The 27418-nt window shown below is 39.9% G+C and overlaps 1 protein-coding gene across 3 annotated transcripts in view; it reads left to right on the forward strand.

The window, feature by feature from the left end:
• The window catches only part of UQCC1 (ubiquinol-cytochrome c reductase complex assembly factor 1), a 49256-nt gene that overhangs the window by 11597 nt on the left and 10241 nt on the right, over positions 1 to 27418 (forward strand). For all 3 annotated transcript variants that reach the window (XM_075166255.1, XM_075166256.1, XM_075166257.1), the window contains 3 exons: positions 872 to 944; positions 6979 to 7036; positions 13482 to 13590. In XM_075166255.1, coding sequence (XP_075022356.1) covers positions 872 to 944; positions 6979 to 7036; positions 13482 to 13590 — 240 coding nt within the window. The remainder of the gene's footprint in view (positions 1 to 871; positions 945 to 6978; positions 7037 to 13481; positions 13591 to 27418) is intronic.

A 27418-nucleotide genomic window follows, 5' to 3' on the forward strand; every position in this document is an offset into this window, starting at 1 on the left:
ATCCCTGTAGTATAGTGAGCACTGAGATGATCTCTAGTATATATCACTAAAAAAAAAAAAAAAAAGAAAAAAAAAAAAAAAAAAAAAAAGAAAAAAAACCAAACCAAAACAACCCAAACCCAGTGCTGCTTCCTGGCTTAGGGAGGGGAGTGGGCTCTGGAGTTTTCAAATTTTTTAATTTTTCTCCCCTTGATGTTAGTAAACAGGAATGGCTGACAGCTCTTCTCTTTAAGATCTTTGCTATCAGTTATTGTGCTCTTTAAAACTTCAGAACATGTATCTTTGTGATAGATGGATACACTGAAGGTGTTTCTGGTGCAATGGCAGGCCAAGAACAAAATTAGAAGTGCCAAAGCACCTGAGTATACCCATTCGTCATTTGGGATTCCTTTCTCACTTGTGAAGCTTAGTTGTTCAATTTTCATTTTTGTAGGAAAAAAGATATTTTTAGGACATGTCTGGTATGTCACTTTTTTAATATTTAAAATTTAAATTATACAAAACACTTTGAGTGGTATACATTAATTGAAGTTATTGGAGGAAACCAGGAATTGTGAATTGGGATCTTTGGCGTATCTGTAAGGAAAGCCATTTCATTTATTTTTCTGTAATGACAGTATTATATTAAACTAGATTTGGAAGGGTATTCAAGAAGCCATTTAATAATTTTTTTGCCTCAAGGCAAGATTGATTATACTTGTGTCACTCCTGGGAGATATAATAATTTAATGTGCTCCTGAAAATCTCAAGTGATTGTGATTCTCAAAAGAAGTCTTTTCAGAAAATGATAGTGTATGTCTTTAACAAAAACAGTAGTGTTCACTAGCTCTCATGATTAATACTTTAAGTATTGTCTTTTCTTTTTCTTTAGAAAATTAAGGTAGCAGCTTTGCGCATGTACACATGCTGTGTGGAGAAAACTGACTACGAGGAATTTTTTAACAGTAAGTAATGGACTTGATGGTATTTGGACTACTGCCCTGGTGAGAGAACTTCTGATGAAAATTCATTAAATATATTTATACCGATAAATATGACAGCAAAAAGACTTGTCAGACCCTAACACTCATGGTCAACTAGAAACTAACTATACTACAGCATTCCCTTAAGCTCTGAAGTAGCAAGGATTCAAGGGCAGACTCTGGAGTCTGGGATTGTTACTTTTTGCCCACTGCAATGGAGAACAAGAACAAGGGTGGGATAGGTAAAACCCAGAATGTCCTGGACTTTGAAGGATATTGCCTTTTTTATTACCAGGGGTGGGATAAACTAAGAATCCAGATATCTCTTCCCTTTTTACTGTGGTCGGATGGTCTCTGTGTCCTACCCTGTCCCATGACCAGTTGCGAGGAGGTCCAGTATAACTGGGATGGAGGTATGAGAACCATCCCTGTCCACAGATGCACAACTTTTTTTATGATACAGGGTCAGTTAGATCACAGGGTCCTACCTGTCTCTCTTCCTCGTGACTGGGACAGGTTTGGCTAGAAGTTAGAGACTTTCTACATTTTACTGACCATGACAGCATTAAACCAGGACACATCTCTTGACTGGGTAGAGTATGACTAGAACAGAGACACAAGTCCCTTCTTTAAGTATATAGGAATAATATTGGCTTGAATTGGGATGACTTTTCCATGTTGCACATGGTTTTTTAGCTGTTAGCTAAAAAATCTGTTGCTGCTTTTATTAGTATCAAATCTGTCTGATGAATGGGGAAGATGTGTTTTTGAGACTTACATAAGCTTCAGTAATATTTTATGCTTATGTGAATTATTTCCTATGTCAGTGTGATTTAGCTGGTAGTAAACCCATTGCCTGGATCTGGCCTGTCACCTGAATTCCTGAGCTATCAAGTCCTTTCTTATGGCTTTACAATGCACCAGCCCAGGTTGGGGCTGCTGCTGCCGCCTCTTGAGAGATCCGCTGAAGGGACATCTTTGTGTGTTCATCTAGTGCAGAGTGTATTGAGGGTGGTTTGCTACGTGGTGTTGCTGCTGCTGCTGCAAGATTTTCCAGTGGTTTTCAGAAGGTTTTCCAAAACTGTGATGTGGTTTCAGCGGTTGCAGGAGTGAGAGAACTCTGTGAGCAGTAGGATTCATCAGTAGTGATGAAAGAATTAGAACCTCATTTTTCCTGTGCACACACCTCTCTCCAGCTGTGTGCCCTCTCAGGCTTTCTCAGATAAGTTCTCTTCTGTTTGTCATATTTGCCTCTCAAATAGAGGCTTTGCTATTTTTAACTGGTGTTTCACTATCTCTGCTTAACAGATTAATTGTACAAAGATATGTAAATGTTGCCCTAGATTAAAATTTAAAGGAATTTCAAAACAGATACTGGCACAGATTTTCAGGCTCAATACTAAGTCAAATGACTTCAGTTGAATGACTTCTTGATATTGTCCTACTGTTTTAAAGAGAAAATTCCCAGAGCTCCCACTCACTTTAAACGTATCACAAACAGCAGGCAGCTTTTCCTTCAAGTTTCACCATTTTCTCCAGAATGTCCTCGTTGTGCCTTTTGTCTTGCTCTGTAGTACAAGTTGTAGCCAGTCCAACTCTGAATTTACACCCAGGGGAACCTATGTTTGCACTGACTTGAGACCATTGTTACGTAGGGAGCAAGATAGTTTGTTTTGCTGAGATTGACAGAGTGCGTGATGCACCTGTTGGTGTTATAAGAACGCCAGTGGTTGTGGTTCCAAAGAAATCGTTGCTTTCATATAAAAACAGATAAGAAGTTTCTGTTACTTATATCTACTTAGAGCTGCAGCTGTTTGGGGCATTAGCTCACACAACAGGCGTGTGATCCATGTTTAAAAACTAGTTCCCCTAAAACACAGACTGTGTGGGGTGGGCAGAAACCTTTTAAATTGATTTTGCTAACGAAGCTTTAGGCTGTGGTTCCATGGGCAGCTGAGTCGAAGTAGTGGCCAAAGGGAAAAGGCTCACTTCTCCATCTTCTTCTGCCTGTGTTCTGGACTGGACAATTATCATGTCCTCCGGTGAACTGTTTAGATCACTGACAGAACACAGCCCAGTTTTTTACTGACTTACTGTTTTGCTGTGTTAGTGAATTAAAGTGGCACATGGAAGGGTCTGATGGACAGCAGCTGTGGCATAAAGTAGGTGGTGAGGAGTACACGATTAAGAGAGAGGAACATGGCATGAAGCAAGATATCCAACTTTTAGTTCAATTCACCATGTCTTCATCAAACTAGGTCAGTCAGGAGCTATTTTTTTCTGTTCTGAATTGCTCCTTTTTCAAATAAATTGCTCCTTTCAAATAAAGATTGAAAGTCCTTAAGCCAGGACTGCAGCTCGCTCCCAAAAGAGCAGCCTTGGGGACTAGTAGGAACAGGAAGCAACTAACTCTTAACTGTTTCCCTTGGTGATGCAGCAAGCATAGGTGTGCCTGAGACTATGCTGATGTGGGTGCTCCACACCCACATGATGAATTGCACTGCTTAGGAACCCTAAGAGTAGTAATGGTGCTGCATGGGACCCAGCTTAGGTCTTCCTGAGCCAAAGTATGTAGACCTAGCGGTGTGTTTATGCTTTGCTGCCCCCAGCACTTCTGGCTCTAGTTGCATGGTGTTGAGATACCCAAGTGAACTGCATAGAGTCAGCTCTGGTCTCTGGAGAGCTTATTAGCTTTTTCTCTGCTGTTTGTGAGAGTTGTTAACCTACGAGCTGGCCCTGGAAACCATACATCCATGCACGTGTAAAACCATTTGTGGGCTCGTTAGCCCTGTGTGATCAGAACCAGTTCCTCATAGAGCCTTCTTCAGCGTTTCTGAACGTGTTTTTGTGATGTGGTTATGTTGTGGCATGAATAACAACTGCAGTGTGACCTTACGGAACTTGTGGATTTTGTCAGGTAGTCACCTCTCTGATAGAGGTGACATAGAGTGTAAAGACTGGATAGTATGGTGTTGAGGACTAGGACAATGATAGCATTTCATGTCTTACAGGCTGTCTTGCTATCTCAGTGCATTTCTGCTGATACCTAGTGAAATTTCTGAGACTTTCTGTTATGCAGTATGAGGTCTGTGAACTGCCTTTCTCTGTATTATGCTTTAGAACAGCAATTCCCAAAATATGGACTATGGATATGCAAGTCATGAGGCTGCTGTAGTATATAAAGGAGGTGTTTTAATTGACTCTCTAGTATTATACTGCAGTTAATTTTATTATACCTGCCATTCAGTTGCCTCTTTGTTTTGTGATCATCCATGGACAAAACTTTGGGAATTCTGCTTTAGAGCCTACATTCCAATTGTCTGTACTGTGCTGCTTCTACGGGAAGTGGAGCTGTGTTAGGACTTCAGCTGTTTCTTGTTTAAGGGAGAACAGCGAAGTAGTAGAGGGAATAGCAAGATACTGGTGCCAGGCTTCCTGTGCACAAAGCTTGCAGAGCTTGGGTAGTTCTAACAAAATGAAGGAGGTAGCCACCTGTGAGAAGAGTGTTTCATGCCTAACCTTATACTTGAAAGGTCAAAAGAGCTTTTAGGATCAGGTAGATGATACTGAGAGCTGAGCTGAAGTTTGGCTGATGAACATGGAGTGAATGATGAACCCTGAATTCATCTTGAGCTGGTAATACTGTTAATTGCTCCACTGTCATGCAGCTGCAGTAGTAAAGAGCTGGCCCTATCAAAACAGCCTTTCAGACGGCTCCTAGTGGGGCTACCAAGCAGCTTGAAAGGGCTGGAGTTTACCTACAGGACTCTGGATTCTTCTGTCTCCCTTAGCCCGTCAGATGCCTTCTAGGCACTTGCTGCTATCTGTCATGCTCAGGGGAACGCTGACATAGTGCACCTGTTTTTTTGCAGGATGTGAGGATATTATCCCATTGCGTCCTTCCTAAAATTGTGGTAGTGGCAAAGATGATCTATCGTGAAAGAAAGTCCATGTTCAAGTTTTACATCCCTTACCTGATGAATTTTAAGTGCAGAATATGAGTGGAGGAAGAGGTATGTCCTCATAATCCTGAGCATTCATGTCTCTAATCGTATGCAGACATATGAACGGGATGTGTTCTGTGGGCAGAATAGATTTATTGCCCAGCTGATGATAATCACAGTAATTTCATAGGTAGCTTTGTCATCAGACATTTTTTCTATATCTAACTGTATTCTGAAGGGAATAATTTTCTGTTTAATTATAGGATGGATCTTTCTTCCTGGTTAGTTTCCCAGAATAAGGTGTTCCAAACCCCCAAATTTTAGAATTGCATTCTTTTTAAAAAGCTGATATTTGAGGGCAAGCTTGTTGCTTTAAAGGAACCATCCCTCCTTTAAATTTACGATGTAGACAGTCCTAATATAGAAGTCAAAAAATGAATTATAACAATAGAAAAGCAACACTTGGAAATTTAGAGAAAAAATTCTTCCCTCCTGGGTACTGAATAGGTCTTTAAAAATTTTCCCTATTTCCAGTAGTAGAGGTGTGAGCTTTGCTTTCCACTGAAGAGTGATTTCTATGGTGGGAGACTGATAAATGGTAACTTCCACTTCAGAAACCTCTGTCTGTTGAACTAAGTGTTTTACTCTGAATCTTGCCTGTGCAACCTTCATTTAATTAAATGGTTTGGTTAATGCAAGCATTGTGTACTCTTGTCCTGGTTAGAGATGCCTTGGCATGCCTTTAGGTCAAAGGAGTCATTTCTAGACACATGAACTATTTCTAATAGGAATGAGAGAGCCAAAAGGGGAGAAGAGTGAGGGAAACTTGTCTTTAATCTCCAAACATAGGTGATGTACAGGCACTGATGCTGAAGCTTGGCACCTCCTAGGCACTGGTGGAGTCACCTCTCTGAGGAATAGTGATGATTTGCTTGGTTCTTCTGGAGGTTGCCTGACTGTAGTTGGCATATAAAAAGAGGCTGTGAAAAGTATTGCTTCATGATCCAGGTGAATCTCCTTAGTAATACTTGAGAGCCAACAAGTATGGGAGTCAGAAAGGAATATATTCAACACAGAAAAGATAAGGTTGACTTCCTTGGGGCACATCTGACTGGAGAGTCCATTTCTGAATACTCTCTGGCCTTCTTACAGCCAGATTTGAACAGTCCAGAAGACAAGACCAAGTGCTGGGTAGACCAAGGTGACTGTGTCAGATCCTTCTCATTAGGTGCTCCCCTTAAAAACTTCTCCAGGAAACAGATGTAGAGGTGACTTCCTAGGAGGAAGGTTTGAGATTGGCAGGAACTGAAGGACTTAATGTGCACGTAAGCCATAGGTCCATGTTTTTCAAGCATGAGGAAGAGGAATATGGTTTCTGTGCCACATAGCCTAAATCTCCAGCCTCACATCATAACGGCACACGCAGATCCACAGTGTGAACATGCATATGGACAAACCATCTCTGGGAAACCCAGCGGCTATCGGAGTAAAGCTAAATCTGGAAACAGAAGTTGTTTCTATGGTTGGTTGGTGGTTTTAATCCTAATGTAGAATGGCTAGAGGCAAGGTACACTCAGAGTGCCGTGGGTTGTACCGTTGTGTAGTATATCAGAACAGCAGAGTCGGAGCAAAGACCCAGCTAGCACAGTACTCCGTCCCTGGCAGGAGGCAACAGCATGTGTTAAAGGAAGAGTGTAAGAACAAAGCAAAGCATTTGTTGATACTTCCCTGTTATTCTCTACTGCTTTGGGACTTCCTGAGCTAGAAGCCACATGTTTGTCTAATTCTCTATTTTGGAATTTCCCCCCCCCCCCCCGTAAATGTTATCTAAGTGAGTCCTAAAAACATGAAATCGTCCTGTGGCTGCATGTTCTAGAGTATAAGCACAAGTGTGACAGTAAATGATGTTTGCTTCTGATATGTATGTACTGTTTAGGGTCAGAAATTAAATTACTAAAATGTATTTAGATTTTGATGTAGTGAATTTCTGTTAGGTGCAAAACGTGATGAAATTCGTATTAATACTTAATTTTGTTTTTGTTTTTGTTTTTTTTTTCCCACCTCCCATCAAGGGTGCCAAATGCCTGATACTTTGAATTCATGGTTTCTAGTAGCCCAGCTTCATGTCTGGTAAGTGAAAAGTAAAATAGTAATAGAAGTATTTTCAGGAAATAGAGTGATGTGTACCTTAATGTGAGAAAAAGTACGCTCCGTGGTTATTGATGATAGTGGTTATATTCAATTTACTAATTACTGAATTTTAGCCGTTTTATACTAAAGAACAAAATCTCTACATTCCTCAGTAGTGGAATGGTCTTTGCCATGAGTTTTCTAAAAGCCTTGCTCAGCCTATGTGGAAAAATCTTACTTGGGTGTTTTAGGAACAGTTTAAATTTATGTAAAAGTGGTTTAAATTGGGAGAATTTGTGGTCATTGAAGTTGCTGCTTGTCAGAAGCATTTAACAAATTACGGCATTGGCATTTATTCTTGCACCTCTGAAATGTACGTGCAAGTTGGTGAATGCCAGCTTGGCTACATGTAAAAATATTTAACACCTTAAACATTAAGTTTTTTCCTTTTTTCATTTGTGAAAATAGTAGCCAAAAAAATCGAGCATTACATACTTGTAAAGGTCAGAGGGATGCACAAGGGAGTACAGTAATTTTTGGTAAGTGCCAGATCTTTCAGGAAACTGAAGTCCGTAGACTTACGTTCAGCTATCCAAAGGCTGAAAGGAGGTTTGTACTGAAATAGCTGCACTTAAGCATAGGCCCCTTATCTCCTTGCCTCCTTTTTTTCCCCTTCTTTCCTTTTAATTTCCTGTCTCCTCAATATATTGAAAGATGGGGCAGCTTATTTCAGTAAAGAATGAATAAATTAGCGGAACCATTGAAATTATAATCAGTTAATGAGATCAGTGGAATCAAGTAAGGAAGACCCTTGAGATCTGCAGTTTATTTATTTCTTACTGTTCCCTGTGCAAAAAAGGCTTTAAAAAATTGATAAGCTAATCATTCATATCTATATTTGGAAAATTACGGCAATAAATATTCAAAACCAAACTGTTTGTTAGTATCTGGGAAAAACAAAGGAGGGTAACATGAATCTGCAAAGAACACACTTTTTTTCACATCATCTTGATTTCGCACTGACAGGAAGAGGTACCCTGTGATACACAGCATCAAGTTCAAGATACGTAATCTTCTTTCGTGACAGGCATAAAAATAAACAAGGGGACTATGATAGAGATGAAACTAGTATGGGATAGACACAAAAATTCGAAGATCAAAGCTGCATTGGAGAAGGCCAAGAGTTGCCACACTTTGAGCCAGTGATGTAAAGGAGACATTTATTGAGGGAAATTGAAATACTCTTATGTTTAAGATATGGTGGACAGGTTGGCAGCAGTATACTACACAAGCAGGAAGGAATCAAATCCCTCTACTTCGTATGACAGCAATGAAAATTCGAGTGTAGAGGTTAGTACTAAAGGTTATTTTTTCCAAGGTTTATGTGCCTGGCTCCTCCATGTTCCTGGCAGCTTGACCTAAGGAGCGCTGTCATTCTGGACCACAAGGGAGATAGCCAGTTTGCTATTCCAGGATACAGAGAAGCCTGTGATAGGCCTGCTCACTACCTGGGTCATTGGGAAATGCTGCAGGCTTTGCTTGTGATTAGCTCAGTGACCAGGATCCTACCATGACATAATTTTGCTTTCAGTCAGGTTTATTGCTACGTTCTCTGTGATTCTCTTTCTTTAATCAGTTTGACCTCAGTAAAGTGGGAGTAGAACATTATTGATTCTGCTAGCTTTGGCAAGGTCAAGGACATCCTACCCCTGTCTGAAGGCTCCAATACCTCTATCTTTCCTGCTGGACCTTTTGCCTCAGAGGCTAGAAACTTTCCTGATCTGGTGGCCAATGACCTGACCATGTAGATGCTGATCACCATCTGTTAAAGCGTTCCTGTTCCCCCTTGCAATGCAGTCTAGATCACTTTCTGGTGTACTTACTTCTTCCCTCTTCTTCAGAGTTTTAGTTTCAACTGATTTAGAGTGTCTTCTGGTGCTGGAGAAGATGAGAATTTTTCCTAGTTTGGTAAACGTCACCTCCTTTCTTGCTGTTGTCATTGCCCATCATGTTCTAGTCAACTGTGTTTCTGTGCTTTTTGCATCCCACCTTTTATACACTTAGGGTGCTTGTCAGAGCGTACGTTCTTGTGTTACAGATTCTGGGGTGGGTCCTCGTTTGAATCTCTGGCTCTTATTTCTTCTTGTCTGTGAATAGAGTTTTCCTACTTACCTTCAGTCAGAAAGGGGGGAAAATTCAGGTGCTCGTGTTTAGCCTCTGCTTTTGCTAACTTCTTTCAACATAATGTTCCTTTAGATAAACTCCAGTGCCTTCCAATGCACTGCTAAAATTAGACTTTTGAAAATCAATCTATCAATATTTTTTCCTGAACGTCATGTTTTTATAGGCTGTTTCTGTTACTTCACACCTTTGATGTCAGGAGGACTCTTTCTTTATGTGTAGAAGTCCACACCTTTTAGAAAATCTCAAGCTGTTCATCTCCGCTGCTGGGTTTGCCTTTTCGCATGCAGTGGCAGTCTAAATGGAGCATTGGCTGTGTCCAGAGCTGTTATGAAACTGCCCAGGAGATGGCTTTGGTGACTGTACTAAGAAATGTCTCAGTGCAGGATGTATCATGTAGATACCTAAAGCTCACTTCATATTTTTACCACACCAAGTACGGTGACATCTCTAAAGTATCTAGGATCAAAATAGAGTGGTGCTACAATTCCTGTTCTGAAAGACTCAAAGATCTGTTGCAAGAATTCATCTGAGCATTGTTTTTCATAAGGAAATCTGCACTTGAGAAAACGTTGATCAGTCTGAGAGAGTCCAGAGGAGAACAAAAACCACCAAGTATGTAGAAAACAGTTCCTGCAGGAAAAGATTTCTCAGATTTGCATAGAGAAGACTGAGGATACCATACCATTTTGAAATGTGCTGCTTCAGAAGAAAGGGGATAAACTCTCTTTGTTTCGTGGTAGAGAGGGCAGGGAGAAAGGGGTTTAAATTACATCAGAGAAGCCTTGCTTGAGAGAGGTTTTAAGAACAAGTTTACCTGGAATGTCTTAGGCCTTTAGTTGATCCTGCCTTAACATGAGGGAATGGGCTACATGGCCTAAGCAAAGGCACCAGGGGAGAGGAAGACTGCACAGCCAGGCTCGGTTCTGTTAGCTTGTGCCCCAGCAAAGACCTGTACATGGCTGTAAATACAGTAGTTGGTGAACTTGCTAGGCTGGGGCACAGGATAACATGCAAACCTACTTAGGAAGAGTTCAGAATTCTGCTCGTTACCGTTATTCGTAGAAGTGTATGTCACAAGATATAGCTGATGACAAAGTTGATTCAGGAGCTTCCTTCTCCTGTCCCCCAAGTGGCTGACCACTCGTGAATGGCTTAAACAGAATAAAGCCTTCCAAAATTGCTGTTGATACTTGTGGTGTTAAGCCAGAGTAATTTCTCTGAAAAGGTATAACATAGCCCCATACACAGTTGCTCTGGAGCAACTGAGGAGGCAGGAATGAGTGGCCAGGCGATAGCAGGGAGCTCTGAGTGGGCTTTGCCCTTGGGAGTATAATGCACCATCACACCTTGATTGCATGGCACTGAGCCACCTCACAACAGTTGACAGGGTGGTGTCGACTACCGCTTCTGGCGTTTAAGCCAGTCTCTTGGCACTATGGGAATACTGACAGAAGCAGTTGTAGCTGAGGCTGTTGTGGGAAACTGCTATATCTCATCTAAGATGGGTCGAGTTATAGGTGCTCCTGTTCCTTTTCAGGCATTATTTCATACAATTTTCTTCTAACATAATCTCTCTGCATAACTTAAATACAGTATAAACTATCCAAGCAACCAATGTCAGGTAGACAGCTTTCTAAAGATAGTTTGGAATAATTTTGCTTTCATGGTTTGACGAAGATGAGTCAGTATTTGACTAAACTACAGAACAGATTCTGTAGTGAAACGATAAAATGTTTCACACTGTGTTGATCTAGTTTGAAGGTTTATAGTCTTTATAGAGTCTGTGTCTTTTAAGCCTCAGACAGCAGGTGTAGTAACAAACTACCAAATTTTCAAATAAACTGCAAAATTCCATGATCTCACTCGTGGTGCTGCAGAACAGCTCTGTGACAGCACTATGCATCCAAACACAGAGCCACCTTTTAGGCTTCGTGGGTAGCAGGTTTTACTCTGAACACCACTCCAGTCCTGCTCATCAGTAACCAATTGTTAGCTGTTGGTCTGTGCACTGCTCTCTCCTCCTGCTTCGCCACCACTGAAGGCAGACTGGATAGGAACCAGTATTTATGCTCGGGAGGAGGTTTTCTTGCCAAGCCACTCTTACTCCCCCCGCCCCGAGCTTGCGTATTCAGCAAGAGAAGTATAAAAATGCTTTTCTTAGCCCAAAATTAGTCTTTTAAACTGAGTCTTTTTCTCTTTGACTTGTTAAGAGTGGGTAAAAATTTGGGATACAGTAACTCTTACTAATTAACTTTTTCATACAGCTCAATTACGTAAATGCAGAAGAGGAGCAAAGGTTTTGAAACTGGTGGAAGTAAGACACAGAAGTTTTAAGCTCTTTGTGCATTTGTTTTGTGGAAGGACTGGTAACTGGTCTCTGAGTTCTGGACCACTGTTTTAGCAGAAAGCTTTGTCGTTCTTCTGTGAGCAAGATGAGGATTCATTTCTTGATACCGTCTTAATTGCACTTGTTTGCTGGAACAGTGGTGCTGTTGGACAGATACTGAGTTGTCACTGCCACAATATAAACCTTGGGAATCCTACACAGCTCTGTTTCCTGAAGCAGAAATTGCCACAGTCTTCCCAACATTCCCTTTGGTGACTGCTGCCCTTCCCCTTCTCTACCCATGCTCTACCCAGATTCTCTCAGTCACTCCACCCTTTGATCATTGGTCTACTTGTCATGCCTCAGTCCCTCTCTCCAGTCTTCTGACCTCATTCCACCTTGGTGGCTTGTGTTGGAGCCCGAGCTGTCTCCTATATGGCCAGTGTCATTTTCAGAAGCTCTCCGTGTAGAAATCATATTCTGGCCCATGGGCTTTTCTTCTTTCAATTTTGGTATCTCAGTTGAATGGCCCTTTGCATGGAACTTGAATGTATGGTTCTAATCAGAAAAAAGAATATAGGACTAACGCAGTTTTTGTTACCTTCAGTTTGTTTTGTCTCTGTGACTCATCGGTGGCAATAAGTTTTGCTTTCTTTGCAGGTTAAAAACTATCTTTCCTTTACTAATCAGTAGACAAGATAGAATCCATCATAAAGATTGGCATCTCTCCTTTTACAGGTCAGCTCCACAGACAAGCTTCAAAGTTTATGCTTCTCCCTGTTGAGCTGGCATTCACAGATCACCAAATACTTTTAATGCCTGTAGGGAAGCACAGAATTTATGTCCACTGAAGAAATGAACAGATAAAAAAAATCATTTTTACCTCTTAACTCTTCACTATTGTTAGTATGCAACTGCTTCAAAGTGGCCTCCAGCAGCTCTGCTCTGTTGCTTTTACATAAGCTGTGAGAAGAATTTCCTGTGAGCAGTTTCCCAGCTGTAGCATGTCTGTATGCAAAGCAGTGACTTCTTTCAGCTCCAGTGTTTGAGCATCACCTTGTCTGCAGTAACTCAGTCAATCCTGGACAGGCACTTCTGACTCATAACACAGGAGCAGAGCTGATTAGTGGGGTAGAGAAGGTGGGACTGGTGATGGGACTGGTCTCTTAGCTTAGTGAGGAGTTAGCCTGTAGTTCAGTTCATGTTGTTTACAGATGTTGTAAAAGAGGCAAAATAAAATTTTTGTTCTGATGATTTATTTTTCAGACAGAACAGCAGCAATGAAGTTCAAGTGGCTTTAATGCTTAAAAAAAAAAGTAAAACAACTCAACCTGGTATTATCATTAAGACCCCACAATGCACTTACAAACTTGTGAGTTCTTCTAGCATGTACTGCGTGCAGGGCTTTTGCCAAGAGGTTGGACATGTATCCAAAGACCTCTGTAGTTGAAATAATTTAGGACATTGCTAATGTGAATTTGGGTGAAGTCTGTAACTTGCTTAAGCTTTCACAGCTTGGCTAGTTCGGACTCTTGCAACACTTCAGTATACCAAGCTGAATTACTGCTGGCTTGTAGCCTAGGATTAGACAAGACATTTGTTCCTGCTCCAAAGGGTGATATGTTCTTAAGGCTGAGGAATTTAGGTTGCAGTACTGTTTAACTAGATTACAATACTGTCAGCCAGAATAGAGTCCACTGTCACCCTTCCATAGCTGGATTGGCCAAAATCCAGCAGATGCAGCTCTTGAGTACAGAAAGAAAAGTTTGTGATAGTTTATTAAAAAAAAATAAAAATCTTTGTATGTGTTTTTTTTCCTGATCACAAAAACACATACTGTAAGGAGGATCTTAAATGAGCTGAAATATATTTAATTTACTCTTCACATTTGAAGAAAAGCTAGAAGCTGTGAATTTGGTGTTTATGTTCTTGCAGGATGTGTCTGGTACGAATGAAACAGGAGGGTCGCACAGGAAAATACATGTGTCGCTATATAGTTCACTGCATGTGGGAGGATGTTGAACAGCGTGGTAAGGTGATGGGGGTAAGTCATCTCTGGTGTTGATAATCTTGATGATTCACCTCTTTCAATGCTTTTGTAACTTTGCATATCTTAGAAGAATGCCTAAGAATCAACCTGTAGCTGCTTGTTTATTTCTTCATTAGCTTAAGCTGGTATATGTAGCCCTTACTCCTGACCATTCATTCCCGCAGCTGTACTGCCTGTTGTAGTGAGCCACTGACCTTGTTTCTGAAACTGCACCATGCCCTGGATGAAGATGTTGATTTGTCTGAAAGCAATTAATTTTCCCCGTGGTTTGCCATGTGAGTGCAGAAATGGATGCTGCTATAACAGAATGGGCATTTGTGGATAGGAGTATGCAGCTGAGGTAGGGAGAAACATGACTGGTGCCAAATGTGTAATTGCAACTTAAGTAATTCCAGCAGAGCTTTGAGTTTTCTCTGTGTCTAGGATGGTGAGTAAAAGGAAAGTTAAGGGACAAGGTTTTTATGTTAAGTTCTTGTGCATGACTATAACTAGTCATTATTTTATTTTTAATTTTGGATTCTAAGTATACCTAGTCTTTATCATAAAAGAAATGTAAGGAGGGAGTAGCTCCAAGGATAGTTCATTTCCAGGTTTGAAGGAAGAACAAGGTTGGATCTTTTTGACCTATTCTGAGGAAGGTTATGCTAGTTAGTTGTAATGGTCATTTCTGGCCTTAAAGTCTGTAAGTGCTTTTCTCCAGCCTTGTGCTGGTGATAGTCTTCAGAGAAGACAGTGCAGAAGCAGTGGAAGTAGGAGACAGTTTTCATAACCCCAGAATCACAGTGGTGACAGGAGACCTGATACAGTTGAGGATGCCTATGTTCAGGACACTTCTAGTGGGAGAATAGGGCTGGGAAAGATCTCCTGTGCTATGGAAAAAGAAAAGAATTGTTCAATTATTAAATAGAGGTTTGTCTGTGATTAAAATAAATTAGACTGTTAGGGAAGTGACAGTTTTCATATAGCAATAATGGCATATTTTCAAGTCATAGTTGTCAGCCAAATAACCAAGGGAGAGGCTGCTAGGGTATTCCTGTTGGTGACAAACAAGGGAATTAACCAGTGAGTTAGGATTTGGTATGCGATCACATTGGTAACTCAAGAAGTTTCTCTCTGATCTTTTGTATGTGGTTTTAGAAAAGTGTTGATTCTGGTGTAACTTCAGTTCAGTTATTCCATCAGCAATGGTTATTTTATCCTAGTTGTTGGGAATTTCGTAGCTTTACTATGTTACAGCTTGCTTTTAAAGACAAGTCATCCACTTAATCTTCCTTCGGATTAAATCTAAATTCAGGCATCTTAGAATTTCTTGCTACATTAATGGGCCTACATAAATTCCAATATGGGAATCTCCACTTTCCTGGTCAGATGCCATAAGGCAGTGTGAGTGAACCTAGACGAATTAGATGATAGTACCAGAGAAGATTGAATGAAATAGCTTATGCATTTTTGTCCTTAACCGATGCCTTCCATGTCATATCAGTGGTTGATTCTGCTTTCTGTAGGAACTGGAGACAGCTCAGATCTTCGTTCCAGGTGTAAATTTAAGGCTGCTCTTCTTGAAAAGCAAAAAAACCCCTAAACCCCAGCCAAACACCCCACCTCCCAAAGCCCCCCCAAATCTCTTCAGGGATCTTTTGATTCCATGTGTGCACAGCGAGAATGCTGCTTCGGAACAGAAAATAATTTCTCTGTTCCTTTTGACCCTAATTTTGCCTTATATGAACTAACCTCAAATGCCATCTTGTAGTTTTCCTTGCAGGATTTGAAGCGGCAGCAAACAGTAGAGAGAAGCAAAGCTAGCTGTTTGCTACCCTTACAAGCATGCAGAACTCAGAAGTGAAGCATGGTGTAAGTTAAACCTGTATTGAGATTTTTTTTCAATAAAATTTAAGGGAAAAAAAGATAGTGCTTACAGTCAGTTCTTTGTAAAGGGAAGCACAGGGTTTCCATTTCTGCAAGCTAAACTATTCCATTGCTCCCCAAAATTTCCCAAAGTGTGAAAAAAACCACCAGTGTCCTTATGTTTTCATCCAATCTGGAGCCTCAGATGTTAATACATGCATATTATAATGGTATGCTTGCTGTATGATGCAACTATAAGGAGATCTTAAGTTGTTTGAATTCCATTCATTCTCTGTCTTGGCAGGTTAGGCATCTTTTCAGTTTATGCTTGAATTTAAATTTCGCAATCTTTGTTTGTAATAATGATCATGCAATGTAATAATGAGCATGCTTAGTTTGCAATAATATGATCCCTATAATATACTTTTGACTGTAACCTAGTGTTAATATAGCTTTTATGTGGCAATAGCTGATGCTTAAACGAAGTATGTACACGTTTAAAGGCTTGATATCAAAAACAGTTACATCTGTGTGTATATTTAATATACTTTAGCTGCACAGAGGCCCATTGATTTTAATGAGACTCCTTGTGAGAGAACGTGAACTCTTGAGGTAACAGCTAACTAGACCAGGCACTAAGAAAGCATAGTGACCTCTCCTCGATTGTAAACTTGGAAATTAGGACTGTTCTCTTCCCCATAGTGTTTGTGAAGGCATAGGGCTTTCATAATCTTTCAGTGATTTTTTTTTTTCTTTCCTCCTTTAATTATTACTAATCTTTCAGCCATTATTTTGTCAAGATGAATGAACTTTTTAGTCTCTTCTGGTAGTATTTATTGTATGTTAGATGAAAATAATTTATGCATTGATGTTTGAAGAGGTTAGTTGTTCCCTTGCTCCTTGTCATTGCTTTATTTTCCTTCCTCGGTGCTAGTGATCCTAGCTTAATATACCACTTCACCCACACCCCTGCATGGGCAGTTCCTATTTCTTCCATGCTTACTCACTGTTCTTCACTTACTTTCCTCCTCTTCACATAGACGTACCCTGATTGAACTCCTTCTCACATCTCAGCTGTAGCAATTGCAAGGAGTTTTAAGTGATAAATAAGTAAAGGGCAGTTACCCTAGATGTTAGGTACTACTTATAATCTTGATGTATTTATCCTTAGTGGTTCTTTTAAAATGAAGCTGAGGTAGTGACAAAGGGTTTGTGAGCTGATTGAGGAATATATGTTACAGCTATTTATTTTCAAGTAATTTAGTCCTGTAGTCAGTATATATTCTACCTCCAAAAGAAGATAGTTAAATATATCAAGATAAGAATAGTAGATAAAAAGATGATGACATTCATGTTCCTCTGTTGATGCTTTCAAATTTCAGAATCTGAGCCTTTCTCAGAAGTAACTTAAATGAGAAGAAACTTTACTGAATACTTTTAGGGCACTAAGTTATCATCTGCATAGCTCCTAGGAGGTTAGGAAATTTCATTCTCTGCTTTTTCTCTCATGCAGGGTATCAAAGGTCAATATTTAACTCCAATTGGCACATTCCTGTATTGTGGTATAAGTGACAGAGCACCTGTATGAAATTGCTAGTTGGATGCAATTAGCTTCACTTGTTGACAGACAAAGCTACAGTTCTTCAACTCGTTTCCATATCTAGCAACAATTCCAACACTTGATGCAGAAAAAGGATACTATATTTCTGAATTGATATTGATGGTTTATTAAAATATGCCATCTGCTCTTAAATATACAAGTTCATTGGAGCCGAAAGTGGTAGAATGTAAGGTATTTTAACTACTAATTTACATCAGCTCCAACTCCAAATGGAGTTTGTATTATTTCAAAACCTGGTTGTTAAAACTGCTGAGATCTAAATCTCAGCTACAAAGTTTTGGGACCTGTTAGCCTGAGCTCCTTCAGCACTCCTGAATGTCGGCAAGAGTCAGAAACCAAAACTTGACACAGCTGTAAAAACACAGAGAGAGCCTGTGGCCTCAGCAAATTCTACTGGTGCAGGCATATTTCAGATATAAATTTTACTCTGCTGTCCCTAGTACTAATGAAGTCAGTTTCTTTTGGTGGGTTTGCAGCCAGGTGTGTCCAGTTCTGTGGCTAACCAGTGCTCTTTACTTAATTTTTCCACTAGTGACATTTCTATCAAACTTTAAAAACAAACAGAAAAATTGGCTTGATGCAATGGCTCAAAGTGTTAATAGTAACATTAGGCTGGGTAAAAGACTTCCTTTCGATCCTACTTTGCCAGAGATCTCCACCTTGTGGCTTGCAGTGAATAGATTTATATTACGCAAACTGGCAGCTGCCTAATCAGTTTGTAAGGGGAATTCAGTCAGTACTAGAAATTGCTGCTATTTGTCTTCCTAACGGAGTTCTTAACCTGAATATTAACCTTACTGACCTGAGTATTGTGTTTTAGTAACTGTGTGTATATAAAAGCAGTTGTTATAAGTTTAAGTGTATTTTAGTACCCTTAGATGAAGCTGCAGAGTTGATCAAAAGGACTTGTAGATGCTGGAGTTGCCTGGAATGGGATTTCAGGTGATAATCAGACAATAGATACGAGGTTAAAAAAAAAAAGACACCCTCCCCCCCCTCCCCCCCCCCAAAAAAAAAAAACCCAACTAAACCAACAAAAACCAACACCCCTTCCCTGTCCCCCTCCCCCTCCTCCAAGAACCCCATACTAATGCTTCTGGGTGCAAATCGCATGCTGGCTTAGAAAGATCCATCAGGCTTTACTCAAATACCTGTAAATTGTTGTAGGCTCATTTTAATAGCGTTAGTCTTCTGTGTTGTGGTGGCATTCTGCTTCTGAAATGAGTAAGTATTTTTCAGTGCAAAATAACAATTCATTTTATAACCGTACGTGTTCTAAAAGCTGCAAAAGAGATAAGAATAGGAGGGGCTGTCAAGCTCAGCATGCCAAACCTGTTTTAATTTATCTTAATCTCACTTCCCTGTTTTCCCACTAGACCATTTAGACCCCTGCCCCCTATTTTTCCAGGAACACATCTAGGTGTCTTTTGAATTCATTTATTGGCTCTGCTGTGCATAGCACAATACAGTCTTTGTTATACTTTTAGCTAGAGCTGTTTATATACAGTGACCCATAATTTGCTCTCAGTTACATGTACATCTGAAGTAACGCCATCAGAATCAATAACATGGTTCACATCAGTGTAACTGAGAGCAGAATTTAGCTCTGTGAACTTGAACACCATTTTCTGCTCGATACTCCTTTCACAATTAGAAGACTTCAGATGATTTAAAATGCCATTTTACCTTACAGGAGCTACAAAACTTCCTAAATTTGATACAATTCGGTTTAAGTTATTCTTACTGTGGAGAACAGAAAGTCTGACACTTTTAACTAAAGACTCAGAAATCATGGTCAGAGTGAGACAAGTAAGATTCTAGAATGGCTTTAGAAGATGAGAGGATAGGGCGTAAAATTGATAGAATTTTAAAATAGAACTTGATCTTTGTATGAATTGAACTATTGCAGTTGATTCACCTGCAGTGGGAAGCTACTGTACTTGAACAAATACTCAGGGGGTCCTTTTCAGGCCTGTCTCTGAAATCTGATGGGAAGTTGTGGAGTCAATTTGGGATGCACAGAACAGAAACTATATTATCATGGGAGAACAGGGGCAGAGCTGGGGCAGAAGGAACGTGTGTACGGTATTCTGGCAGTGCAGTGGAGGAGGGAGTTGAGATGGAGGAAGTGTACTGAAGCAAAATATTATAGAGAAGGTAGTGATTTTGTTTGAGGAAATGGATTGGGATATGAGATAGAGGATAGTACGGTTGAAAAAGGTTTTTAAAAACCTATAAAACTAAAGAGGAAAAGTTTTAGTTTTAAATGGTCTATGTATATTTTGAAATGTTTAACTTTACTAGGACATTTTAAGGAGAAAAATGTTATGAGTTTTTTAATGACTATTTAGAAAACATAATATATAAAATCTTACCAGTTTCTAGTGTTCCCTTTTTAAACCCACCCCCCCACCCCCCAAAAAAAAAACCCAACTTGCCAAAGTAGTGAGATACAAAATTGCTGTCTGTGGTTTTTGTGCTTTTTTTGTTTAATAGGATACCAGGTATTGTATGATTTGTTTTAACTGAACTTAGTGTTTTAAGAACAATACAAAAGAAATAGTTCATCAACCCTTGATGCTTTTTCTCAAAGAGCTCGAAAGTTCACAGCAAGTTTCCAGTATTTTGTCATTTCATAAATGAATAACGGTATTCGGTACTGTTCCAGAGTAAATTCAGTAAATTTGATTCTGGAAATCTTAATAACTTAAATATGCAGGAAAATGTATGTGTATGGAATGTTACCTTGAAAATATCTCATCCGTGATGTGGTCTGGAACAAACAGTATGCATGGTGATGCAAATTTAGCTTTACCAGGTCATGGAGTTTTGAAGTAGTGGTCTCTTTCTCATGTTGTTTTTAATGTAGTTGTTCTAGAACCAGCGCCCGTGGAACTAACACACCTGGCTGTCTGAAAGATAGGCATGTTTGGGGCATGCCAAGGGTACCTGGTGTTGAAATCAAGGTATAATATATGCTTCGGTTCTTTTCAATTGGCCTGCCTCAGTTTTCTGTAGAGTCTGGCATAAAAAAATCAATTTAAATTTCACAGATGTGTTGGATCCTGTTACTGTAAGGTGGTGTCCTCGGTCTATTTTGTGCCTCCCTCTGGTGCCTGCAAGAAGCACACTGGAAGCTGCCTTATAGCACCTTTTCTACAAATACCTTTCTCATTATTCCCCACGCTCTGCACCAGTGGGACTCACATGCCAAAATTGATTTTACCATGCAGTGCTTGTAGGTGTTAAGTGCTGCCTTGTGTTCCTCAGACTCTCCAGAACATAGCGTAGTTGCCAAAATTCAAACGTTGAGCAATGAAATTACTGCTCACCACAACTATATAATTTTTATTTTGACAGCGTAGAGATGACTGTGGAAACAGGAAAATGATCCTTACAGAACCTGCCGCAGTCTCCAGGCTCAGCAGAACGGGTAGCAGCTATGGTAGTTGCCTGGCTCCTGCCAGTGCTTTGTGTGTCACTCACGATCCGGTTTGTGATTTGCCTGCGGTCAGGGCAGGGTTAAGTAACATGTTGTTATGCTACATATTTTGGACATTTACATTATTAGCTTCCTATCCTTTTGGAGTTTGCCCCAGAATTCCTCAACTGAGATCAAACAAACCATTGAGAGGTTCTGTGTTGTTCCCAATCCATTTTAATCATATTGTTGCTTGTGCTTTTTGCTGCTGGTAGAATGTCACTGTCTGCTTCCTCTTCAGGAATGAATAACTTAACTTTTCCTTATGTTTTTGGTGCCTACCCATCTTGAAAGACAACAACATAAGCATCAGTTAAGGTTCTGATATGGTGCAGGGGTGCTGCAGGGGTTTGAGAGGCTGCTCATTCCCTTCCCCTCACACAACTTCTTTTCGTGTCTCTGGCAGACTCAACAGCACCCATGTATTGTGGTTTTAATTAAAACAGTATGCAGCTGTTGTTGGCTCTCCCAGCTTACCAGTTGCCACTGCCACCTTCTATAGTGTCTCTGGCTGTTCCCTCCCTCCTGTATCAGGAGGCTCTAGCTGCAGGTACCAGGTGGTGTTTGGTTGGTTAGTTTTCTGTACACATCCAGCTTCTGCTGAATGCTTCTGAATGCTGATTATGGCTAAACTAAGGAGTGGTTGATGTGCTGTATTTTGCACAAATTCTGGACTTGTCTTCAGAGGGCACAGATGACACAAAGGAGGTCTGTTCAGTACTTGGGGTCGCTTCTCTAACCTTTATTTTGGGGAAGGATTAGTAACTTAGTTTTATTGCTTTGTTTCCGAGAGCAAAACATGAGTGCAGCTTTATGGACTGGAGTGATTGTTTCCAGGAGAGAAAGAGGCACAACGTGCGAGAGAAATTCCTTTCTCTCTTTTCTCTATGACAGCCAGTGCATTCAGGCTAATAGGATCTTCATCAAGCTTGTATCTGTACAACTCTGGTAATTAGTCTTGTTGTCTCTCAGTCCTGCTATCCTGTTAGAAGAGCATGGTCCTGTTCTCTGGGTTGCCTTCCTTGCTTGACACTTTCGTTTTGTCAGGTGCAGTGAAGATGTACTTCCCCGTTGGTTGCTTTGCTGTATGGTACGCTGACTGTACTACTGTTTTCAGGTATACCTAATTTTGGCATTTACTTGCAGTACATAAGCAATTACTTAAGGTCTTAATTCATCACACCCATTCTGAATGGTTTTTCCCCCTCCTTGTCCATGGTCATTTTTGTGTTACCCTCTGCCTGAATTCACTGGAGCTTGTATCTGATTCCCTTTTCAGGGTACGCATCTATTTTCACGTTTCCCCTCTGTCAGTACGTCACATGCTTCTCCCTTCCTACTTCTTATCTTGTAGAGATACTAGTTTATCTCTTTACCTTTTCTTACCTCTCTTGTAAATTCTCTTTGTTTCCTTGCAGGACCCCTTTCTGTATGTCAGACTGGCACCACCACCTCTCTCCCTTCCCTTGTGTTCCTTCACGTTCAACTAAACCTTTTACAACCGCCAGTGCCGGTTGTGCCTGGTCTCCGTCCCTGGCATGCTGCTTCACTGATTCAGTGGTCACGTGCTGCCTTTGTTCGACATGCTCATCCAGCAACCTCCTGTTGCAAAGGTCCGCAATGGAAGTTCAGGATCTGTCCTCTTGTCTGCTTGCTTCAAACCCACCCTTGCATGTTCAAGCGTCTTCATGACTTCGTTCTTTCAACTGCTGATCTTTCTTTTCTTCTTCGATTCCTTTATTTCTTTATCTGAACACTTGTTTTCCCATCCTAAATCCCAGTTGCATACTTGTCATCATCAGCGCTTTCCTCCGCTAGTATCCTCGTGCTCATCTTTTTCTCTCTCTGACCTAGACATCACTCATACGTCTTCTGAAAACTGCTGCAAGAATCATCTCTCTGGTTGTTGCTCAGTATGGCATTACATCTCCTGACTGTCTCCACTAGTGGTGTTTTTTTGCTTCAATAGCCTGTAGTATGTACTGGGGGAGTGGGTTGGCAATCTGCCAGCGCCAGCAGTCTGGATCAGTTTCTCCTGCAAGCAGCTCTGTGCTACTTTAATTGTTGAACTCCTTCAAAGGCCAGTCTTAAATTCTGCTGCAGACACAATGTCTTCATGTTTACAATGCACATACTACAGTGCCTTGTAGCCTGGCTGGGTAAGTGGGTTGCAAATGTTTGTATTTTCCTGTTAGAACTCAGTTTATTTTGTTACTTCATTTTCTGACTTCTCTGGCCCCTTTTATCCATTTATAAAACTGGCAGCTCTATGAAGCCCTTATCCTTGACTGCTTTTGCTAACAACTCCCACAGTAGAATAAATGATAATGATCAGGAAGTGCAAATGCAGTACGTTCAATAATTCCAATGCTTGCTTTCATGCTTGCTTGCTTCTTTGATTTCTTTTACTACTTTAGTATAAGCAACAGCACATGATGCTTTTGTACATGTCCAGGCAAACGGATGCGTTTTTCTGTTTTCCATTCTGGTTTGGGAATCTCAATAGGTTCTTTCTGTTCCCTTGTCTGTCCTCAGTTGTTGTGTCTTCCTCTTCTGTATCTCTATTGCTGTATTTCTATTGATATTAACTAGTTAATTATCATTACAATTCTGTAAGAACTTGAATGTTGTTGTTTCCATAGTTAAAGGGCAGGAAATAATGCAAGAATTTAAAAGATTTGACCAAAATACCAGCATATCTTATCTTAGAGCTCTCTATACGTCGTGTTGATTTTCAAGTTAGTCAGATGGCCTTGTGGCCAGAAGAATGACTGTACATAAAAATGGAGCTTCAGCTTGTGGTAGGGATATCGTGGATGGAAGATGGGGTCAATACAATCTTGGTATATGGGAAATGAGCAACACTGATCTGAATTGGTTTTCAGATGGCTTGGGCATGGATTCCATAACTCCAAATATATTTGGTAGGTAACAAAAGGCTGGCAGGCCTGTGAATGACCAGTGGTTTTAGGGGATGTCACCTGAGCTGTATAGTCATTTGTCTCGTTTGTGCTAAAAGTGCTAGCAATTCCCTCTATTTGTAGATGATATTTGAAGACTTCATTTTTTAAAAGTAAGGAAATGGCAGAGACCCTGTAATTGATGGAAGTCCATGGCTAAAGCCCCAGAGGACAGAGCTATGTACCGAGGAGCTTGAAAATAATGTGTGTCATTGAGAGCATCCTAACTTTGCCCTTTTGTATTACCTGTTTTTTTATGTAGGTGCAAGAGTGAAGATGGCCCATATGTAGGTTTAATCTGTGTTACTCAGGAAACAGAGTGTAAGGAAGTTTTTGGCATCCTAAAATCCTTGCCCACGTTTTTAGGATCTTCTGGAAGTTTATATATTCACAGCAGCATCAAGTCTGAATGAAATACAGAAGTAAGATGGAAAATTCACAGTGTCTTACCATGCAGCTTTTTCATGGTTCGCTTTCCTCCTTTGCCTTTTACTTGAGGGCAGAACTAGGGTAGAGAAATAATTTTTGTTCGCTTCTGAAAGGTTACAGTAATAAAGAAACTCTTGTTAACATCAGAGTATATGGCAGGCAGGAGTTTTCACAGTCTGGCATTGTTTATTTTACCAGCAATTTGGAACCTTCTGCACTCTTAAAATATTGGCAAGAAAATATTTAACTGTTAACTATTCTGTGGCATGTGTGTGTTTGAAGCCCTGGGGAGGAGGAGTGCTTGGGGAAATCGGGTTTTTCTCAGCTTATGATTGAAACCAGAAGGTGCAGAATATTGGTAGAAGGTGAAAGCAATGTGACTTCAAATTAGAATCTTACCCAAACGTTGAACTGATAGGAGAATGACAAACAGGTCACTGTATGAACAGGGCCGTGCTAGGAAATAGTCTGATGGAGCAAACACAAATAATCCAGTCTGTTAGGCACTACAAAAATGAATCTGAAAGTGAGATAGTAAGAGTGAGTATTTGCATTTGTCCTGGTCTTGATCACTGGATAAAGGTTGTAAGGAGTACTAGGTGTTAGCATCAAGGATTAGGCTTGTTAATTGCTTACTAATTGTAAGGACTCTAGCAATTGTCACTCCATTTTGAAATGAAACATACTTCTTTTTTGTGGAGAGTTTTTTAGGAGAGGAGATGTGGCCTGGTTTTTTGGAGAGGAGATGGGTGACTTGCTATTCCTATCCAATAGAAACTTGTTCTGGTCCCAAATTCTTGGAGAAAGAATGTTTTTTTATTATTTTTTTCCCCTAGGGGAGGATGATCTATTTGGTATGAGCAGGATCATTCTTGCTCTTATTTCTACATAAAATGTAGCCTCTTCCCATGAGGTTACTAAAAGCTATGGTAAAGGTAGCAATGTTTTTTTAATTGCACTAGCATATTTTGGGTGAAATTCCTATCAAGTCAGCAAAGTGACCTGATGACTGGTATCCAGGATCATCTAATGAGCTGTGGCTGTTTTGCTGCAAGTCAGGGCAGGAAGATATACACAGACAGAAGAGATACCAGAAAATATCTGCAAAGATCAGCAAAAAATGAACAAAACTGAACATACTCAGAAGTCATTCTTCTAGTGTCAGATGAAGATCCAGTGTTCTATTTCTAGCAATGACCAGAGATATTTGGGAAAAAGTATAAGAAACAAAACTGTGTGTCAGTATTTCTTCTGGTATATTCTCTTGGCATTCACTAACGAGTAATATGAGAGTTGCAGGGGGACCATCATATTTAGTATCTACTAACAGAGATCCTCTATGAACGTGCAGTCTCTCTTTTACCCCTTTTGTATTTTTTGCTCTTTACTGTCCTGTGGCAATGACTTCTGCCACTTAATTGTGTTGCATGAGAAAGTACTTGATTTTATTTTTAAAGTACTATTTGGTCATTTCATGAGCTTCTTTTCTACATCTTTTTTATGAGAAAGAGTGAACAGTAATTCCTTGTTTACCTGCTCGATACCACTCATGATTTTACCTCTCCATCATCTTCCTCCTTATTTCTTCCTGAATATAACTAGTGTTTCCTCGTATGTCTAATCAGCTTGGTCTTTTCTGTGTGTTTTCTATTTCTTTTAGATCTGTTCTGAGGTGAAGAGGTAATAAATACGTGCAGCATTTTATATGTGGGCACACTATGGATTTATGGCAGAACAAGGTTCCTCTTCTGTTCTATATTCCTTTCATAATAATTCCTAAAATTTCTTTGTCTTTTTCTTCACTATTGAATTGTTGAACTGAATTTTTTTTGAGATTTCTCCACAAAATCTCTTTAAGATCCATTTCTGGAATCGTAGCTGCTAAACTTGTGCACATTATTATATAAATTTTATGATTTTTTTTTTTAACACCTACTACTAGTACCTTTATGAGCACTCAGTATTACTGGTCATAATTATCTGTGATTGTTATTTTAATTTATTATTGTATTTTCTACTAATTTGTGCTTACCTGGTTCTGCTGAAATACTTTTCAGAATGGATGCCACCTTTCATGGCTCTGCAGCACTATTAAATGTTATCTGATACGTTTCATTTAGTTTAATACTTTATGATCCCAGAGATTTTGTTGCTCTTGACTTTTATGAAGTTATCTTAAGTCTTTTTCTATGGGCAGATCATATCACATGGAATATGATAGACTCTCAGAATCTGGGCCACCAGATGAAACTAGCCAGTTTCATAAGAAACAAACAGGAGGTGGTGGTTCTCATCATGGGTAGTGGACCAGGTACTTCTTGCTGAAGCATGTTGTGGGTGCAGAAAGTTTACTGGACAAGTTGCTTGACATAAGAGACCTTTTGAAGGTTACTATAGAAACAAATATCAAGGGTTGAGAATTGTCCTGAGCTGAAATTGCTTGGGAGAGTACTTGGAGGAAGCATGTATCAGCTTGTAGTCTTTTTACTTTTCTCAGAGTATCTGGCTAGGCAAGGTACCATGTTAGGTGGACCCTTGGTCTGATCCAGTAGAGTGTTTCTTGTGTGTGACTCTGACAGTTACTGAGGTTTGTCTCAGTAGAGAGATCGAGTTTTACGGGATCTCTGTAAGTGCTCATGGTGAATATCTACCTTAATAATTTATTTGCCTTTACTACTGTCTTCTCCAAGTGCCTCTTTTAAAGTTACGGTTATGTAACTTCCTTTCAGTTTATCAGACTGAATTCTTGATTCTGGTGTGTTCAGGAACATGTTCACGATCAGTTTTAGGCTTTTAGCAAGTAGCTTTTTAAAAGCATCACAGGAAAAACTCTCTACAACTGCTCGCCCTTACAGAGAATCAGCACAACGAGACAGAGAGCACAGCAACTGGACCTCTTTTCCCTGATTTTTCTCTTGAGAGGCTGTCAGTGAGCTCTGCCAGCCACGTACTGCAGAGAAAAAGGAATTTGGAATAAGCCCCCATATATTTGATACAGTTAGGATTGTACTGTGATCTTCTCTGCATCTTCAACTGTTACCATGGCAGAGTTTCCAAATTAATAGGCTGCAAGATAGAAACATACCTCATTTTCTTGATACTAGACAGCTAGGGGTGACCATCTGTTTTTGCTGAAATATGTAGATAATGTCGTATAACTTGTTTTTCCATGTCTGCTTGAAATAAACATGCTCTAAGGAGTGTTATTGATGATTATGCAATTGTTATGAAGGTAGCAGAGCATGCAAAAGTCTTTTCCCATTAACATGTTGTTTTTATGGATTTAAGATTTTGGCTGGAACTGATTCTGATACAATCTAACATTTAGCTTTTGTCTAGGTTAATACAATGTTGAAGTAGGTTGTCACTGAACATTGAAGAAGGCTTTAAAGGCTATTCTCTGAAGTTAATTATCTGCTGAGGTGCATTACAAAATTACTTTTAACTAGAAAATTAGAGAATTTGTCAGAAAAGTTAATATTTTAA

Source organism: Calonectris borealis, chromosome 17 (genome assembly GCF_964195595.1).
Source record: "Calonectris borealis chromosome 17, bCalBor7.hap1.2, whole genome shotgun sequence".
Lineage (NCBI taxonomy): Eukaryota > Metazoa > Chordata > Aves > Procellariiformes > Procellariidae > Calonectris > Calonectris borealis.